Consider the following 21265-nt stretch of genomic DNA (forward strand, 5'->3'; position numbering starts at 1 on the left):
GTTTGACTGATATGCTTCACATTTACAGTAACGTTGCTTATAGGTCCTGAGAAGGTTTATAAATATTTAAGTGGAGGGTCGAACCACCCTCCTAAGAGACATTGTCCCTGTAAAAAATGATCCCAAAAAACTAATTTACATGTATACAGACATATCCAATATTTCAATAATAGATTAGCTAGACAAAAAAAAAATGAGAAAAGATTACATTGTCTTCCAGTTCTGTTGGACTGTATTTCTTCTTGGGAGTAGACATCTGTTATCACAGCTAGCAGTTGCAATATTATCACCCAACCTCGACTCATTTTAATTAGAGATTTTAATTTACAGCAGCATCTATTTCTAAACATAATTTATGACTGTATATAAGACCTGTTACTCAAAATAAACTTTTTCGAATTTAATTCTTCTGCTGTCCTAAAAAGTTACTTTAGAGACCTATAAATAAATGTACAAAATTTCATTTCTCTATATCTTCTGGCTACCTAGCGCCAGGCCTCTAAAAAATCAACAGATAACGGTAGCACGGCGGTTTTAACAATGTGCAGGTTTTTAGCTCTTCTGCATATTTCAACTTAAACATATAAGGCCAAAGTTATGATATCCATAAGAACCTAGTATTAGTGTCTAACTTTTTATCTTCGTGACGTAACAAAAATCCACCTCTTTTTTAGGGGTTTCCTTTCCCACCACCCCTCTCATCCTTCGATTTTTGTTACGTCACAAAGATAAAAAGTTAGACACTAATACTAGGTTCTATCCATAAAATCTTTTATCAAAGTCTATATACTCTACAACTAGCGCCGGTCAGTTTTCCAAAAAATTGCTGAAATATGTTAAAAACAGTCTCCAGTTCTAGTCACATAAAGATAGCACAGCATAGGCGTCCAAGGGGGGGTGGGTAATGGGGCGATTACCCCCCCCAAATTTTTTTTCATTTTACCCCCCCTCACTCAAAATTTACCCCTACCCTGGGGGTGCCGTAGGCACCCCCAACCATTTAGGAGGGGGTATTTACCTCCCCCAAACAATTTTAGGGGGGTAAATACCCCCCCCAAAATAAAAAATCTCTAATAAAAAAAAATTTTGCGCGCTTCGCGCGCATTTTTAATACTATATATTTAATAAAAATTTAAATTACCCCCCCCAAAAAATTTTACCCCGGGGGTAAATTTTGGGGGGGGGGTAAACTAAATTTACCCCTGCCAACAGATTTCAGGGGGGGTAATTACCCCCCCAAGCAAATTTTACCCCCCGGGGTAAAAATTTTGGGGGGGGGGGTAAAAAAATTTGCGGCAATCTTCGCGCGCCATTTTACCCCCCCCCAAACACGAATTACCCCCCCCCCCCCTAAAAAATTTTTACCCCCCCCCAAAATAAAAAGCTTGGACGCCCCTGTAGCACAGCATACTTTTGACACAACAATCTTAATCGCATTTTATAATTTAAAAAATATGCAGAACACCTGAATAAGTCTTTAAGCCATTCTCCTATGCATTTGAAATTTTTGTATGAAATAACGGGATATCAATTTGGCCTTTTTTTAGAGGCCTGGCGCTAGGTAGCCAGTAAAGATAGAGAGATAATTGTGTACATGTATTTCTAGGCCCCTATAGTAAATTTATAGGTCAGCAGAAGAATTATATTCGAAAAAGTGTATTTTGCGTAACAGTTCTACTGTTTATTTCATAAAAAAAGCAGAAAACAAATTTTAGTAGCTATTGTTTATGATCGTCTGTTGCAGGGTAAATTAGATCATTAAAAGTGTTCGCTATTAGGCAATAATTATTTAGGCGTTTAATTTTCATATTTTAGAGGAGATTAAATTATTTGCAATAATCTATTTTGTCAAAATAACATTAGTTAATTCATAATGTTAGTAAATGATATCTATCTATGTATTAATTAAAGTTAAAGATAAAAAGTTTCTGCATATCATTAATTTTGTTAAATTTCAAGTTTGTAATTTTATTACTCTTTTTTTTCATATTACTAACATAAAACAATGACATTCAAAAATAGAGAAAAAAAAATGAAATATCATTGCAAAAAAAAACAAATTAATAGAATTATAAATGGATTCAAAAATCAATAAAATACATACAATAAAATATTAAGTTTAAGTCTGCTACAAAAATTATTTGGAGCTCATTTCAATTCAGAAATACAAACTATTTTTGGAGGGGAAGAAATGCGTATTATACCCCCCCACTAAGTAATATAGCCCCAAGTAAAAAATTACCCTACACAATTTTTTTTAGCAAAATATTCTCATGGGGGTTTATACAATATACATCCTTTGAGAGTCAGCCTATGGTATAAAATACCATAATTTTGCTCTTTCTAACCGTATGTCAGTATGGCCAATTTCCACTGAAGTTTTCTATGTGTCCTACAGGTTTAAGGTATATTTCAGGGAAATTGAGGAGGTAAATTAACTAACCCCCCCCCCTGAATTTCCTAGAAATATGATGTAAAATATGGTGATAAACTAGGAGTTAAGTTTTGTTTAAAGGGAATTCTTAAAATGATAAATATTCCGATACATAAAGAAATTGATGAAAACGTTATTCACATTTTTGTTGATAATATATGTTAAATCCTTTTTTCTACTTTCACAAACGACGGCCTCGAAATTATGACTTAATTTTCTTTGTAATAGATATTAATAGATTCCTATCAAAATGCTATTTAATGACACATAATTATTCTTGTTTAGTTTTTTATTTTATAATAACATCAATGTTACATTATATTTTCATTTAAAAACTTCACTTTTAATAAGAATAATTTCATATGCATAAGATATGTCATTTAACTATTAAAGTAACTGTATGTTACACTAATAAAAGAAACCAACATACTAAATATGGCTTTGGGCCCTCAAATGAAAGCCAGTCTGGACTTTAAATGAAAGATTTAAAATTGCCTGTATTTTATGTATTTGTATGTATGAGAGTTAGGGTTCAACGAATTTTGATAGGTTAGCTTACTAAAACCAGATCACCTTAAATTTAATTTTCAGGATAGACTTATTATGCTTTAATTAATTGGCACTGTATTGGAAAGAGAGCGTTCCTTGAGTCATTCGTCGTGCTCTTTGTGAACATTTCCTATGCCTTTTAAACCTTACTCCGCTGAATCAGAAAAGACGACATTTCCTCTAATTTTACCGGCACAATACTCTTTTAGTCCAATTTTTAGAATACATGAGTTTTAGGTTAGCATAATTCCTGTAAGAAAGTAACATAAAGGCTTATTTCTGTTTGTGTGTACCTAATAATCTCCAAATCGATATGATTCCACTATACAGTGTAGCTTATCATAGGTCATTGGAAGGTTTATAACTTCAAGAGAATTCGCCCACAGAAAAAAATGAGAACTTTTCGTTTTCTTATATTTTTTAAAAACAAATTAAAAGTGTGGGAAGGTCACCTACCTCCCCTTAGAGGCCTCTAGTGGCTGCTAGGCTACTCAATATTGCAAGGAATATATGTTTACGTCAATTTTCCTGAGATCATATGGAATAAGACAATGGTCGATTGACTGATGTACATATCCAATGATAATAGCAAAATTACCCTTTCTATAATTGGTTAAAAAGTTTTGATAAGAATAATTTTTTTAAAAATCAATAGTACCCAAAGTTTTTGAGCCACCTTATAAGATGATGCAGCACTGTGAAATTTACAGCCCCCTTTCATCCCCTCCCTCTCTGCCATCTTGAAAATGATCTGGTCTGGTTTCTCAAACATTGCGAACTCCGTGGGTGCATAATAATTTGTAAGAAAAGACTGGTTTTACTTTATGGTTCATGAACATCACTCTCCAGGGAGAAAGAAAATAGAAAATAATCAAAATACATTGTACACCAGTTGCTGCGCCACTAGCATCTAAGGGCTATGTATTGAAACGGGTAACTATAAAGAAGGGTGCATAAAAATAGCCTAAAATCACCAAAGGGACCTATGTGAAGGTTACCTAGAAGGGTAAATCAGTTATTTAGCCCCGAGGTGCCGAAGGCACGGGCTAAAAAAAAAAACAGTTTTAATCTTATGATTGTACATTTTTATATTCGTAGAAAGCTGGATATAATACGATGTTAGACATAGTTTTTTCGTATAGATGAGAACCGGTTGCTATCCACCGGATTCGAATGAATACGAGAAAATAATATATTTTTTTCAGCTTAGTTACTTTTAACTTTATCTTATTAATCTTTCGGGAAACCCGAAGTTACTTTTCCTCTGTATCTTTTTTCTCTCTCTCTCTCTCTCTCTCTCTCTCTCTCTCTCTCTCTCTCTCTCTCTCTATCTCTCTCTCTCTCTCTCTCTCTCTCTCTCTCTCTCTCTCTCTCTCTCTCTCTCTCTCTCTCTCTCTCTCCCTCACTTCATTTTCTTCTAATTTTTTAGACGCCTCGCGCGCGATGAAACGACGACGCAATGATTTTAGATTTGAACGCTTGAATGCAAATTTTTACAATTATGAAATCATGGAAATTATACTAAACGTAAGATGTTGTTAATCGCACTGAATTATTGTTTGCGTATTTCTACTAATTGGAAGAATACATTTGTTTCAGTGGGAAAGATGTTTTTCCTATATTTTTCTTATGGATAAATAATTGCTCACAACCCACCAAATAATATACAGGGCGTTTAAAAAAAAACTGCGTTTTCCAAATTTGGGAAACAACCATTAGGAGTACAAAAAAAATAATTATATGTCAATATTCTCTATAAAAATATGCATCGATATTGTTACAGGTGTTTTTTAATATCTCTGGAAATAACGGCGCATTTTAAAGCATAAATATTTCAAAAGATGCGTATGATGCTTTTTTCTGGTAGAATTTTGTGCCTTAAGGTTGGTTTTCAAAAATTTATTCACTTGAGAACAACATCTTAATACGGCCAATACAATTTTCTACCAATTACACTTAAAATTTCATTTAAAATTCCCTCACTGAAAACAAATATTCAGTTTTTCTTTTTGTATACTTAAGAAACATGACCTTAAAAATTACTCATGTTTGTAAATCCCCACACCTCAATCATTCCTATAATCCTTTAATTTGATTGACAGATTAAGATATAAACTCATAATTTATCCATAATTTGTAATTAAATGCTTTAATAAAAAAAATTCTAACTTCAATAACTTTTTTGTCTTTAAAGATTTTTTTGTCAAATAAAAAGGAGTTTTTTTCTTTTTACTATAACCTACGTTATTAAAGAAGATTCTTTTACTGCAAATGCATCACAATCAAGAAATGTGAAAAAATGACAATTTGCAGTTTCTTAAAAATGCTTTTGTAAGGAGCTAAAAAGCATTTCACCTTGAAAACTCATTAAGGTAATTTTCTTATACCTTTTTCTAAATTAATATTGAAATTCTACGATTTTTTTATACATAATAAAAGAGTTATTTTAATTTTTCTTGCACAACATTTTTCACATAAAGCATTTTTGGAAACTATGTACCTATCATAGAGGCCGTATTTTTAGAGATAATGAAAAACACCTGTTATAAATTTGATGTACTTTTTTACAGATAATATGGACATATAATCGTTTTTTCTGTATTCCTTCTGGTTGTGTCAGAAAAACGGAAAACGCAGTTTTTTCTGAAACACCGTGTATATATTTTAAAAAAATTACATGGTCCAATAGATTCCCAAATATTTATGGACAGTCAAACTCTCTAACATCTTCATAGAATGAGAGTGTTAAGAAATTGATACTATTTTGTTAGTCCGTTAAGATCTCCCTAACTACTAACTAATACTTAAATAAGAATTTCTGAACATTTTATTTTTTTGTTTGTTATTTTCTTTTAATTGTAAGTTCATTAAAAAAAAGGTTTAAAACAAGGATGATTTTATTCAATGTTATATGTATATAAGGAAGGTAATTAAACTCTGTCTGGAAGTAGCATGCACAGGTTTATGTACGGAGGGTAAATGTTTAAATATTAAAAGACTAGTGCTTACGTTCCCGTAAGTCTCTATGGGGACTGGAGGTGGGGGGGGGGGGGGAGTCGCCCTTCTTTCAATTTCATTTTCTTTCGGGAAAGGGAGAGGTGGGTCTTTTTTCTAGGGTGATTTATCTTGGGATGGTTATGGCACTCTTCTCTAAAATAGCTATTTACGTTCCCAGGAACTCTGAGAAGTTACAATGTCAAAGAGAACCATAACCATACAGGTTCAGCGGTTCGTAAGATCCTTTAGTACACACAAACACACAGAGAAAGATCCTGTTACTTTTATATAAAGATAGATATTGCCTTAAAGTCTGAGTAGATATAAAATCAGAAGGAATGGGTAAAGATCAAATATTTCAATAAAAAAAAAGATATATTTAAAAAAAATAATTTTAATTTGCATGGTGTCTAATTGAGTGTATTAAACAATGCTTTTAATTTTTAAAAATGTATTGAATATTTTAAGTTCTAAAAATTTATTAAATATTTGAGATACTATGTATCTATTAAGTTTACAAAAATAGAATAAGGCGATCAAAAATTTGGATTGATCAAAAAATACAATATAAAAGCTAATTATTTGCAAACAAGGTTGACAACATTCATAAGTAGCGAAGTTTATGAATATAAAAGTTAGAACACCAAATCAGGTATTACAAGAGAATAAACTCGTCGACAGAGCATTGCAGTCAAAAGGACGGACCTTATGAACTATAAAATAAATATGTTCATGGTTCAGCAGAATCTTCAAAGAAACATTCAGCTCAGCTGTATATCTAAAATATCAGCTGTATAATTCAAATTTCTTCTTAAAAACGGTCAGATGATTAACGAACAGACAAACAGGCGGACAAACGGAAAGGTAAGTTTTAGAGTAACAATAAAAAGTAATTTTGATTTTATTTACATATAATACAAAACACTAAGCATCTATTATTTAGTAACGCTTCTACTCTATAGCTAGTTCTATTCTTCTTTGGTTTCAGGATTTGTTTCTCCTTCCCTCTTGAGTAGGCACAGAATGTTAGCCCACACAAATCCACAAGCTCCGTTGTAGGAGATCCTAAAAAACATAAAATCTATAAAATTCCTATGAATTAAAAATATGGTAAACTTAGTTCTTCAAAATATTATGAACTAAAGGCTACTCCCCTGCCCCATAGGGCTCTAGAGGCATTTGAGGGAAAGTCGGGTTTTTCGCTCTACTTTAGATTTTAGTTGAGAAATAGAAAAAAATAGTTGGTGTTATTTTAATCGAAAACTGAGGTTGCTAACATGAATAACATTTATTGGTCAGTTTGTTTATTCAGTAGGAGGGAAGGGGATGAGGTGAAGTAAGTGGATGGAAGGATCGTTATTTTAACCAGCTGCAAGTTTTACTGTACATAATAATCGGGTGTAAGATCTAAGTAATAATAAATCTATTGCTATGGTATTGCAGATCTAATAATAATATTATGTGGTAGTGATAGGACATTTGATTAATTTCTGTGGACGCCACTGTACCTGAGTGCGGGAGAAACAAACTTGAAATTGATGGTTTGAGCGGGTAACCAGAAGGCACAGCTTGTCTAAAATATAATAATCATAGAGAAGATGCACTCTAAAACAAGGAACATTTCGTCAAAAAAAAAGATAAGAAAGGCTATTCTGTGTAATTATTAGGTAATATATATAACTTTCCTTTATGTGTAATTTTCTGCTTTTGAGAGCTGGACAATATTTTAAAGCTGTTTTGATGTGGAATAATCATAATTCCTCTAATCAAAATTAATTGATTATAATTTAACATTTGAAAAAAAAAAATTTTTAACAGTTCATTTAATTTATAGACCCGATAAAAATATTTTGTTAAGGGAAGGGGGGGGGGCGAGAAAAAATACCTGACCAACATTATTTCTCCCTAGGGGTTAGGTATTTTGTTATAAACTTTAATTTTTTAATTTCAGTTGCCTGTCTTCAAAATCAAGAAAAATCATATGGACGGCCTGACAAAGTGAATTATAGAGTAGCTTTGCTACTAAAAACTTACAGCATAGGTTTTGGCAAACTTTTCTCTGAACTCCTGTGTGATATCTTGTTTTCCCTCCCAGTATGACATAGCAGTGAAGAATATGAACAAAATTGGAATTGTCAGGAACACTTGGTCTAATACTACCTTCTTTACAATAACTCTAAAAAGAAATAACAAAAATTATAAATAATATTTTTAAACGCGAAGCTTTTCTATAATTTCAATACACGTACGTACGTCACGGATAGCACTTACTTTTAGTATAGTATGGTTATGCTTTACAAAGTAATAAAACATTCCCATAGGTAATGATTAGAAACAGACATACATTATACCTTATTTATAGAGTAGCAGTGCTAGTATATAATTGCCTTAGCCTTAGGCTTAGTCTTTGAGGACGGGATGCACCACTAAATCTAATTTCGGTGCATCTCTGAATCAAATCTTGCTCTATAGCTGTGCATGATGTATAGGACCATACGTCCTTTAGACAAACAACCCTTTAATTGCATGGCCTTTGTCTGAAAATAAAACTTTGCATTGTAATGAGTTGCGCCTGTTTTGGGCCTAGGCATTCACCCCACTCTAACTAAATGTGTCTCGCACCTGACATAACTTTTAACGTCTTAGGTTATGATGCGGTGTTGGCCAAGATTCGAACCTAACACCTTCTTGACAACGAGTAGATGCGCTACGTGTTACGCTATAGTATACAATTACCTTGTTGTAGTGGCTGTATACTTTGTATCCAACCATTTGTACCATACAGTCATTATATTCGGTATTATGGTATAACCTTAAATAATACTTTTGTAGCTAAGCTACTCTAGAATTTACTTTGTCTGTCGGTCAGAACGTGAGGCTCTGGGGGGAATGTGATTTTCTCTGTCAATATTAAAGATTCCGGGCATATGCAAATCTAGTCCATATATTGTTGAATCCGTCCGTCTGTCGGTAGATCATGCTTTACAAGACATAAACCTTACTTTTTGAAGGTTCAGTAACTCTCTTTGAGTTTTGCATATTCTCTCTCTTTATTTTCTTTGTTGTGACAACTGCACATCTGCTCTATAACTCACGTTTTTTCATTCCATGATTTTTCGCTACTTATGAATATTGTCATACTTTTTCTAAAATCCTTAGATAATTTAAACCATATCTTGTTTGCTTATATCAAAAGAGTTTGTAACTAAAGATGAAATACCAAAAAAATGTTTTGCTCACATTACTAATATTATAAAATATTATGATATTGTTAATTGTTATTGCTTATCTTAATTTCTTCATCATTGTTAAAGGGTTAGCAGTTTTATAACAAGGATGATAACTTTCATAAGGAGCAAAGCAACAAAAATTAGGAAATAGAAAAACTGACAAAGGGAGTTAGAAATCATATGTTCAGTTCTCATAGCAAAGAAAGAAAGACCGAATTTGCAAAAACAAAAAAAATCACGAAACTTAAATAATATATTTTTGGTATTTTTTGGCGATTTCTCTTTGGAGGGTGGTGGTACCTACCCCCAAAAAAGTTATGAGAAGCTATATTGTAAAAAAAAAACTATATCGGTTCAGCTGATAGCAAAGTGCTTTGGTACAGGCATACTGACACAGTTCTTGTTACTTTATTATAAGGATTACCTAGAATAGCATATCTTTGTAGCTTTTCAGTATCTAGATTTTCTGTTGGTTCACCCTGGAAAAGAATATTTTTTTTCAGTTTGACTTTGAATTCAGTTGATTTCTACTGGACTAGAACGGGTTCTAAGCCAGCGTACACTGGAGAGCTGTCTATAATATGATGCAATAAGAAACTAATACAATATATGTATTTAAACATCACACAAGTAAATTATACCTGTTTTGATGGAAAATATTTCTTGATGAGAATCTGTTGGGTAAGTTCAGCTGTACAGAATAGAGATCCATATGTCAGGCAGTTGGTAATAGGTGGATACTTCTTTAATACTACTTTTATACTCCTAAAATATATTATATAGTTGGTTATAGGTGAATACTCCTTTAATACTACTTTTATACTCCTAAAATATATTACATAGTTGGTTATAGGTGGATACTTCTTTAATACTACTTTTATACTCCTAAAATATATTATATAGTTGGTTATAGGTGGATACTTCTTTAATACTACTTTTATACTCCTAAAATATATTATATAGTTGGTTATAGGTGGATACTTCTTTAATACTACTTTTATACTCCTAAAATATATTATATAGTTGGTTATAGGTGAATACTTCTTTAATACTACTTTTATACTCCTAAAATATATTACATAGTTGGTTATAGGTGGATACTTCTTTAATACTACTTTTATACTCCTAAAATATATTATATAGTTGGTTATAGGTGGATACTTCTTTAATACTACTTTTATACTCCTAAAATATATTATATAGTTGGTTATAGGTGGATACTTCTTTAATACTACTTTTATACTCCTAAAATATATTATATAGTTGGTTATAGGTGAATACTTCTTTAATACTACTTTTATACTCCTAAAATATATTACATAGTTGGTTATAGGTGGATACTTCTTTAATACTACTTTTATACTCCTAAAATATATTATATAGTTGGTTATAGGTGGATACTTCTTTAATACTACTTTTATACTCCTAAAATATATTATATAGTTGGTTATAGGTGGATACTTCTTTAATACTACTTTTATACTCCTAAAATATATTATATAGTTGGTTATAGGTGAATACTTCTTCAATACTACTTTTATACTCCTAAAATATATTACATAGTTGGTTATAGGTGGATACTTCTTTAATACTACATTTATACTCCTAAAATATATTATATAGTTGGTTATAGGTGGATACTTCTTTAATACTACTTTTGTACTCCTAAAATATATTATATAGTTGGTTATAGGTGAATACTTCTTTAATACTACTTTTATACTCCTAAAATATATTACATAGTTGGTTATAGGTGGATACTTCTTTAATACTACTTTTATACTCCTAAAATATATTATATAGTTGGTTATAGGTGAATACTTCTTTAATACTACTTTTATACTCCTAAAATATATTACATAGTTGGTTATAGGTGGATACTTCTTTAATACTACTTTTATACTCCTAAAATATATTATATAGTTGGTTATAGGTGGATACTTCTTTAATACTACTTTTATACTCCTAAAATATATTATATAGTTGGTCATAGGTGGATACTTCTTTAATACTACTTTTATACTCCTAAAATATATTATATAGTTGGTTATAGGTGAATACTTCTTTAATACTTCTTTTATACTCCTGAAATATATTACATAGTTGGTTATAGGTGGATACTTCTTTAATACTACTTTTATACTCCTAAAATATATTATATAGTTGGTTATAGGTGGATACTTCTTTAATACTACTTTTATACTCCTAAAATATAGTATATAGTTGGTTATAGGTGGATACTTCTTTAATACTACTTTTATACTCCTAAAATATATTATATAGTTGGTTATAGGTGAATGGCCTATAACCTAACCTAACCTATCTAAGAAAAATAAGGGGACCGAATAAAGGGGGGGGGGGAGGGTGGATAAAAAAATTCAAAATTGAAAAAAAAATTCAAAATTAAAGAAAAATTCAAAATTGAAAAAAAATTTTGGGACTCCTGCGTTTGTCCACTCTGACGTTTGTCCCAAAAATCCTGCGTTTGTCCACTCTGACGTTTGTCCCACTCTGACGTTTGTCCCACTCTGACGTTTGGGACTCTTGCGTTTGTCCACTCTGATGTTTTTCCACTCTGACGTTTGGGACTCTTACGTTTGTCGTGGAACCCAAATTTTTAAACTTTCAAATTAGTTTTTATTCTAACATTATTAATCATCAATAACTTTTGAGGATAAAAAGGATATTTTGATAAAAAAAACTCACCGAAAAAAAGCTGCCATATTTATTTTAAAATATATTTAAATAATTAATACTCTAATATTAAATTTCTAGTTGACAGATGAACTTGCTGTGTTAAGATATAGATAGTATACTATTTGGATTTGCCCGATACAAATTTCTCCGTTTAATAAATCCTGTTTTTCAACATATTCAAGCCACTTTTTTTTGGGTACTTCCATTCAAAGCGTATAAGAATACATACAAGTATACAATTTATAATACAAAGTAAAATGATGTCTCTCCAACTGTCCATAATATTAAGATCTTGCGAACGGCTAAGATAATTGATAAGGTAACCTAAGGTAACCTATCTTATATACAAACCTGGTTTTAGCTCATTTTACAGCGTATATTTCTACATTTATACGTTCGTTCGTAATGGATTATAGTTATAATTTTAAATTTATTCATGTTAGAATACTCCTATAAAATTGAGAGCGTAGTTTGATTTGTATAGCTGTTACTTATGTATTTTGTCATCCCTGTATAATAGTTATGATATGAGGCTTCAGATTGCGCTGTATAAATTATTTAATCCTTATGTAATGAATTTGCTATCAAGAGTCATGATGTATGTTTATCAGGGAATTAGGGACGCCTCTTTCTAAAAATATTTTCAATTTCTCTAATCGTAAATTTTCAGGATGGGTGGGAACACTGGACCGTTTATTTCTAAGTTTTATAATACAGTTTTCTTATTCGTCAACTTAATATGTTTGGGAACTGTCATCAGAAGGGGTAATTTTGTGCATACTCATAGGGAATATAAATAAATTTATCGGTAATTGCCGTATTCCTTTACATCCCTGGTAAATTTGCCACATGAGAAACGAGGGGATGATAAATTTATCTACTATTGATGTGTTTCTTTGTCCCTGATGCGTGTAGATTGTAAAGTACGAATCAATTTAGGAACTGGAAACAAAATTAAGTCTACACGAAAATAAGTTCTTACAAGCGAAGCTCAATTTCTTGTGTTTTTGTTGGTCTGTCAGTTTGTCTATTGCTTTGTTGGCAACGTAAAACGATTAATATTAATACAACTTAATAGCTGGGATCGCAGAGAATTGTAGGTATACCTAGGAAGGGAGGGGACTTTTGACTGTTTTGACTGTAGATTATAATTGTACTAAAATTTGTATTTAAAAACCGTACACTGTCTTATCTTTTAGGATTCCTTAGGTTTAACATAGGTATGCCTATTTCCAAAAAGACTAATATTTCTCCAAACAATAATTATCATTATTTTGTAATTTAATAATATTGAAAAAAGTAGCTGCAGCATGAAGTAATTGTTTCAGAAAATTTAAGAATTTGATTTAATGGATTTTAATATTTGGATGACTTATTTTATAACAACAGGGAAAATAACAGAATAAAGATAAACATTTTTTTATTATTTTTCGGCAATTTTTCTTAAATCGCCAGCGTTAAAACTTCAATTCCTCTGCCTTTTTGCTAGGTTAAGTAATGTGCAGTAGAAGGGTTTTAACACTTCCCATATTTTTCAACCCCTAATTATTTTTGTATCCTTATTGGGATGTAGATCAATTTATGGTCTATTGGTTACTCCTGTAAGATCTCTGACAAAATTAGTAATAACTTGGTTACAACTGGAACCAACGACTCAAATTTAATGGTCGAAAACATGAATGTTAATGTATGGTGCACTAAACGATTTAAGGAATATGTATACTATTTAAAAAAAAAAATATACATACATATACAAAATTAGTTCTATAAAATTGATATTTTTTCTTTAAGTTTTTTATATCCATCTTTTTTTCAGCCAAATATATCCCTTAGTTTATTTTGGACCTAGAGTAAAGTGATATTAACTGACAAAAAATCATATTTTATTAAGTGCTTTTAAATTTGTTTTAGCTCCAAAACGTATGGGTCCATGTTTATTGTTTATGACTGTTCTACTCTTTTAATTAACTCCTCCATGTTAAGCAAAAATGCATAAATGATTAGAGATTAAATTTTAGAATCAACATTTATAAGGTTTCTTAATAATATATAAAACAAGGATGATTGTGTTGATAAACAGAGCAGAAACAAAAAATTTAAATTGAATAAAAAAACAAGGATGACAACATCCGTAAAAGCGAAGCTCTACTAATAAGACGCACAAACTAACATTGACATTATTTTGCAATCTAGATAAAAAAAATCGTGATAAAACTATGCCTAAACTACTTAAATACAAGATAATTAATAAATATATAATTACATTTAAATAATGGTTATCATATTGTACTTAATCGTCTTAGGAATCAATAATCATATAATATCAAAAATGTCGTCAATATGGACGTTAATTTAGGTTGCTAATACAGGCCTCAGATATTGGTTAATTTTATATCTATTGCTGAAACATTATTGAAAGACTTACTGAGTACAAATAAAATCTATTTAAGTATTAGTTGTGCTTCTTAAGTCTTTATATATGTATATAATGATTAAATAATTTTTTTATGATTTTCATTAGAGTAATTCGACCTTTGAGTTTAAGACAAGAACGATTATTTTAACAGTACAAAAAATATTCAAACAATTGTAAATAAATAAAGATATACCGTATTAAATCTTTGGGATGTAGGGATTCTTCATTAAACCTTATTTCTTAGGTTGTGCTATAAAAATCTCTTATTATGCTTAATGTACCCCGAAACCTTCTAAAGTCTAAAATTAATTTTTAATTGGAGTATGATTTATAATTGCTTTTTCTGTATCAATAACAACAACAGATTTTAGTAATACAAAATATTCTGGAGAAGCTGCGCTCCTGTTTCCTAATATTTATGTGATACATTGATAATGTACTGCCTATTTTGTATTCTTCATAAGATAATAAATTTTCCGTATTAAAGGAAGGGTACATTGAAAGTTTTATCTTATAGGTTTGCTTTAAAACTTTAGGGATTTTTTATTGAATTTTGAATCTTGTCAACAAATTATTTTAGTCTAAAGAAGGGGTAACTTTGTGTATAATCATTAGGTACGTACTTCAAATTATTATCTAATATCTTATCCCTTTAGATCCCTGATACATGAAGTTTCAGGGATATAGAGATAAGTCAATTAATTAATTTCCTCCCCTAGGTTACAGCTGTAAAATAATTTGAAATAGATAAGAAAAGATTGGAGTATAGTTTTTTTATCATTGTCCACTCCTTCCCGGATATAAAGTTGAGAATTTTAGTACACATAAAGAAAATTAGATCTAATGCAGTTCACGGTAAAATATTGCTGGTAACGCAATTTTCCAAAAATCTATGAATTTTAAAGGCTGCTAGCTGTCAAACGGCTGAACGTACAGATCATGCCCGCACACTGTTTTAAGCGGCATATGAAGGCCTACAAATAATCTGGAATAACCATAAATCAATAATGCATAATTATCTCGCAGTACAGAGAAATGCGCGAAAAAGACCTATTTTACGCCCCTTTTCTTCAGTGAAGCTTTCCCTGTGCATCATTGGATCTTGGCTATTCAAGATTATTTGTAGGCCTTCTTATGCGGCTTAAAATGGTGTGCAGGTATGACCTGTATTTTCAGCCGTTTGGCAGCTAGCAGCCTTTAAAATTCATGGATTTCTGGAAAATTGCGTTACCAGCAATATTTTACCGTGAACTGCAGTAGATCCAGAAAATTAAACATATGTGTAAATAAAAATGTTGTCATGACAACAATAAAGTTGGAAAAGTACAGAAACAAGATGTTTAAATTATTACACTTGCAATATTTACTAAAAGTCTTTATGAAAAGCAGGATCTAGTGCAGTTGGCGGTAAAATGTTCCTTGTTACGATTATCTCCAAAAATCTATGAACTTAAAAGGATGCTAATGAGGTCAAACTATGGAACGTATAGATTAAGCTCGCACCAAATTTTAACCGACTAAAGAAAGCCTACAAATAATCTGGAATAATCATTACTCAATAATGCACAGTTATCTCGTAGTGCAGATAGATCCGCGATAAAGATTTTTTACGCTTTTATTCTTCTGTGAAGTTTTCCCTGTGCAGCCTAAAAGTTAATAATTTTTTGAAGAAATTCGTTACCAGGACATTTTACACTAAACTGCACTAGATCAGAAAATCAAAATGATGCATGATTTAAAAATATTTGTAATGTCTGTCCTACTGTCCGTCTAGTTTGAAAGGCTAATTATGTCCTCTCGTTTATCAAAAAATTTTTACTCTTGTATTTGTTTGATTAGTAGCTAAGGTTTTTTAAACTATGTTTTACCAGGGATGCTCTTTTTATCATTTTATCGGCTATTGTCTTATTCCTTTAGATCCCTGATGTGTTACGGTCGCAAAATCTTTGTCAATAAAGGATACCACCCACCCAATTCATGTATTTTATTACTTTCATTCACAAGTAGATAAAATAGAATTTATGGGGTTAGAGTCATCAACAGCGGTTTTGGAATTGCACAGTACATAAAAATGAATTATTAGGAAAATTTAAAAAAAAATGATATCCAATGTGTAATTTATTTTTTAACGGCATTTAACGGTTTAGCGGCAAGAAATATTCTTAATATTAATGATTTTAAATTTCAAGCAACTTTTCATACTACCTTAACCCTTAACAGTCGTGCCCCTAGCCGCACCTTAATCAGTCGGGGGGGGGGGCCCGGGGGGGGCGTTCAACGCCCCCCTCATTATCTCAGTTCCTATTAGAGCTAGAGGGCTAACATTTTTTGTGCAAGTCCCCTGTGTTATGGTAAATTTCCGACCTTAAGTAAGTCAAGGTCAATTTCCGCTTCCTTCACCCTTTTATTTAACAACCTTTGTTTTTTAGGTCCTTTTTTACTTAAAAATTTCAAACGGCTGTAATTTTTTTATTTTTAAAGCTAGAAGAAAATTTTTTTTTGCAGAAAATGTTTATTTTATTTAAATTTTATATTTGAAATATCAAAACATAAGTTTCAGCGGCCGCAGCTGTACTTGGCAGCTGCCAGCCGCCGCAGTCGGCGGTCGGCGGGAAAACGGCGGCGGATCTTTAAGAAATTTTAATACTTTATGTAGACATGTAAGAAAAGCTTAAGTTTAAAATTTGAAGACTCTAAGTCAAAAATTGCGGCCACAGGAGCATTTTAAAGATTTCTGGAGACCTGGAGGATCAGGACCTGCAGGATCATACCTGGAACCTGAAATTGACTTAAACACCTGTATTTAATATGAGGATGTACTACTAGAGGATATTTTAGTATTTTGGTAATATAAAATGCTTTGTTTAAATCAAAAACAATTTTTTGTTCTTTACCTGGATGACCCTGCCAGGTTTGCTGGCATCCTGTGCCCGCCAGGATGGAGATATTCAAAAAATTCTAACTCTCAGTTATGTGTCATACCCATACTTAAAAAGTCAAGCAGTTTGGGCTCTTTATCTTTCACACACAGAAAATGAGATAGAAAAAACCGGATGGGGGGGCGTTCAACGCCCCCCCCTCTCCCCGACCGTTAAGGGTTAATGGATCTAGAATATTCGCGGCTATAATGACAATTGAAAAATGGTCGTTAATTTAGAATGCTGACATTAAACTCTTATTTTGATCAGGTCGAACATGCAGTAGGAAAGGGTGGAAGGATGAAGTCGTTATTTAGCCTGCTGCGAGTTTTACTTTATAAGAGAACATGGAAATCTAGTAAAAGATCCAAGTAATGCTAGGGAATTTAGGCAATTATATATATATATATATATATGTCTAATTATGGAACAGAAGCATTATAATTAATCTTATCTACTTTTAAACACAAGTTTATGTGAATACCTGCGGTGTTCCACATTTACATATTGTAAATTTGAATGGCTTCATTTATCTTCGGCTAAGAGACAGTCATTCTAAAATTTATTGTTGTATGATACTCTTTTACTCAGGGCTATCAACTGAGGATCTATGTAAAGGGCAGCAGATAATAATCCTGGGCCACCTTATCTAACACTAGCGGCTACGCCCCTAGAGGCCTCTAAGGACACTTGAGCAGGGGAGAGTCGAATTTGATAATCCAATTTCTTATTTCAGATTTTAAAAGGAAAAGTAAAAAAAAATCGGGGTTGGGGAAATTTTTTTGGGAGGGGTGCCTTCCCCCCATTTTTAATTTAAGTTAAAAAATCTAAAATCATTTTGGGTGGGGAGGGATTTTTTCTAGGGATGATTACTCTTGGGAGGGTGGAAGTACCCTCCCCAAAATAGTTATAAACCTTCCCAGGACCTATGAGAAGCTAGCTTGTTCAGCGGTTAGCGAGATTCTACGGTAGAGACAAACACACATCCTTTTACATTATTATATGGATTATTCGAGGGATTAATACCGCACAACTTTTTAAAATAAATTGACATCTTCGTTAATTATTGAAAGATAAGTTACTAGATATCAAAGTTATTAAAATCAACATATAATTCACCATTTAATTGTTTTACACTTTCTTAATAAAAGTATTAGCCAGTGTGCTTGAATTCTCTTAGTTTATTTGTAAAGAAATTTTTCTAACATAGTGTGGAAAATTGGTAAGTAAAATATTATAAGGTTTCTTATGATTTGATCAGTTCACTTGTTTCATTAAAGTTGTAGGAATAACTCCAAATAATATGTTTTTTTGCAATTAGAGTAAAGAAATATATTCAACTACGTTATAAAGTGATTATTTAGACAGAATGTGTGTTTGTATTTTGTAACAAAAGACCTAGAAAGTTTCTGAACTGATATCCTTATTTAGAATCTTAAAAGTTTTGGATTATTTTTGGGGGTAAAAATATGCCAAGAGATTTCAATTGAAAGGTTGAAAGGTCAACCACTCCAAACCCTTATCCCTCCACAATCAGTACACTATAAATATGCTTTATAGGAAAGATTTTTCCATATCAAAATAGGTTAAATAAACTTTTTTAAAGTGAAATTTCGCTGTAATTAGGGTCTTGAATTTAGTAAGTCAGCACACGAAGATTAAATGTGTAGCTACTCTACAACTGTAACACAAAAGTTATTAGTCATCAATTTGTTGATATATTATATGATTAAAGCTTTTACGGAATTCTTTTTTCATTATAATCTCTTATAAAAATCTCTTCTATGAATAATAACATTAAGCTATATTATTTTTTAGAACACAATCAAAATGGACGAAGCTGCTATAAATCAAATGGATAAGGTTTAATTTTAATTCTTACAGGAGATGTTAGTGCTACAGATAGAGCTACTCAGAGCACTACTAAATATAATATATTTATAGGAGATGTTAGTGCTACAGATAGAGCTACTCAGAGCACTACTAAATATAATATATTTATATAGGAGATGTTAGTGCTACAGATAGAGCTACTCAGAGCACTACTAAATATAATATATTTATATTTATAGGAGATGTTAGTACTACAGATAGAGCTACTCAGAGCACTACTAAATATAATATATTTATATAGGAGATGTTAGTACTACAGATAGAGCTACTCAGAGCACTACTAAATATAATATATTTATATAGGAGATGTTAGTGCTACAGATAGAGCTACTCAGAGCACTACTAAATATAATATATATATATAGGAGATGTTAGTGCTACAGATAGAGCTACTCAGAGCACTACTAAATATAATATGTTTATAGGAGATGTTAGTACTACGATATAGCTACTCAGAGCACTACTGAATATAATATATTTATATTGGAGTTGTTAGTGCTACAGATAGAGCTACTCAGAGCACTACTAAATATAATATATTTATATAGGTGATGTTAGTGCTACAGATAGCGCTACTCAGAGCACTACTAAATATAACATATATATATATAGGATATGTTAGTGCTACAGATAGAGCTACTCAGAGCACTACTAAATATAACATATATATATAGGAGATATTAGTGCTACAGATAGAGCTACTCAGAGCACTACTAAATATAATATATTTATATAGGAGATGTTAGTGCTACAGATAGAGCTACTCAGAGCACTACTAAATATAATATATATATATAGGAGATGTTAGTGCTACAGATAGAGCTACTCAGAGCACTACTAAATATAACATATATATATAGGAGATGTTAGTGCTACAGATAGAGCTACTCAGAGCACTACTAAATATAATATATTTATATAGGAGATGTTAGTGCTACAGATAGAGCTACTCAGAGCACTACTAAATATAATATATTTATATAGGAGATGTTAGTGCTACAGATAGAGCTACTCAGAGCACTACTAAATATAATATATATATATAGGAGATGTTAGTGCTACAGATATAGCTACTCAGAGCACAACTGAATATAATATATTTATATAGGAGATGTTAGTGCTACAGATAGAGCTACTCAGAGCACAACTGAATATGAACAGAACTAATATCAGCGACAGTATTAAGGAGTAAGTATAAAAATAAAAAAAAATTACATTTGTTTATTTAGATTTTACTCTTTTTAGTATAACATTTAATGCATCAAAATATCAGTATATAATGACCGAAATTCTTAAAATAAAATTTAATTGCAAAAAAGATTTATCAATCTAAGATTAAGATTGACATATATTTTTTCTCAATGATATGTATTACCAATTCTATTTTTTTTTATTTTGATATTTTTTTTATTTTTTTCTAGAATGAAAGGCTTTATTGAAGAGAAGGAAAAGACCGACCCTTTGATTGTTCCTTTGGATAAAAAGAATAACCCTTGGCTTGAAAAGGTTGGTCGATTATTAAGAAATCGTTCTATTGACTTAAAACATTATATATGATATAAGATTTCAGAATATGTTGCTAAAAATTTAGTTGAAAAATAAGTCAAAGGTTTGGTGATTTTATTTTATGTAGTGCAGTTATCGTATAGATAGGGTACTCATAAGCATATCTTTCATTTTATAGTACAATGCCTGGTAAATACGCTTGCAGCAGAGAAAAACTAATTACTGCATCAAAATTACTTGATTTTTTCAACTAAAATATGATTTATTTCAGAAAAGTTGTGTTACAATGTAAATGAAGAAAAAAGAAGATTTCTAAACAATATAATTAAAATCATTAGAAATTGTGTTTTATTTGATTGTTAATAAAATTTTGGCCTTTTTTCAATATTTTATTTGAATAAATAAAAACAACATACTGAAAAATCAATTATAGCATTGTAATACAGACATTTTTCCACGATTATTAAAATAAAAATCTTATAATTCATAATTTTAATGCTATCTATAATGCAATGCGATAAATAAATATCAGATACATTCAAATATTTGATAAATGAATCTAAGAATGACAGAGGAAAAAAAGAAATAGATAAAAATTAAGACTTAGGTTCAATAAGAAATTTTA

The 21265-nt window shown here is 31.0% G+C and overlaps 3 protein-coding genes across 5 annotated transcripts in view; 1 reads left to right on the forward strand and 2 right to left on the reverse strand.

The window, feature by feature from the left end:
* Positions 1 to 339, reverse strand: part of LOC145330035 (uncharacterized) — a 58495-nt gene extending 58156 nt beyond the window's left edge. For all 3 annotated transcript variants that reach the window (XM_080174571.1, XM_080174570.1, XM_080174572.1), the window contains exon 1: positions 209 to 339. In XM_080174571.1, coding sequence (XP_080030697.1) covers positions 209 to 305 — 97 coding nt within the window. In that variant the 5' untranslated portion in view covers positions 306 to 339. The remainder of the gene's footprint in view (positions 1 to 208) is intronic.
* Positions 340 to 6086: 5747 nt separating this feature from the next.
* LOC145330029 (mpv17-like protein) lies at positions 6087 to 12074 on the reverse strand. Its single transcript, XM_080174565.1, has 7 exons — positions 11917 to 12074; positions 9852 to 9975; positions 9635 to 9689; positions 8717 to 8792; positions 8015 to 8156; positions 7489 to 7553; positions 6087 to 7045 (listed from the first exon to the last, which is right to left on the reverse strand). The coding sequence occupies exons 1-7, from the start codon at positions 11931 to 11933 to the stop codon at positions 6949 to 6951; spliced, it is 576 nt and encodes a 191-aa protein (XP_080030691.1). The 5' UTR covers positions 11934 to 12074; the 3' UTR covers positions 6087 to 6948.
* Positions 12075 to 19045: 6971 nt separating this feature from the next.
* Positions 19046 to 21025, forward strand: LOC145330032 (guanine nucleotide-binding protein subunit gamma-e-like). The gene is made up of 4 exons (XM_080174568.1): positions 19046 to 19104; positions 20243 to 20322; positions 20556 to 20640; positions 20912 to 21025. Exons 1-4 carry the CDS (start codon positions 19072 to 19074, stop codon positions 20930 to 20932), a joined length of 219 nt encoding a protein of 72 aa, XP_080030694.1. The 5' UTR covers positions 19046 to 19071; the 3' UTR covers positions 20933 to 21025.
* The last annotated feature ends 240 nt before the right edge of the window (positions 21026 to 21265 follow it).

This window comes from Acartia tonsa, chromosome 10 (assembly GCF_053477335.1).
Source record: "Acartia tonsa isolate MP-2025a chromosome 10, ASM5347733v1, whole genome shotgun sequence".
Classification (NCBI taxonomy): domain Eukaryota; kingdom Metazoa; phylum Arthropoda; class Copepoda; order Calanoida; family Acartiidae; genus Acartia; species Acartia tonsa.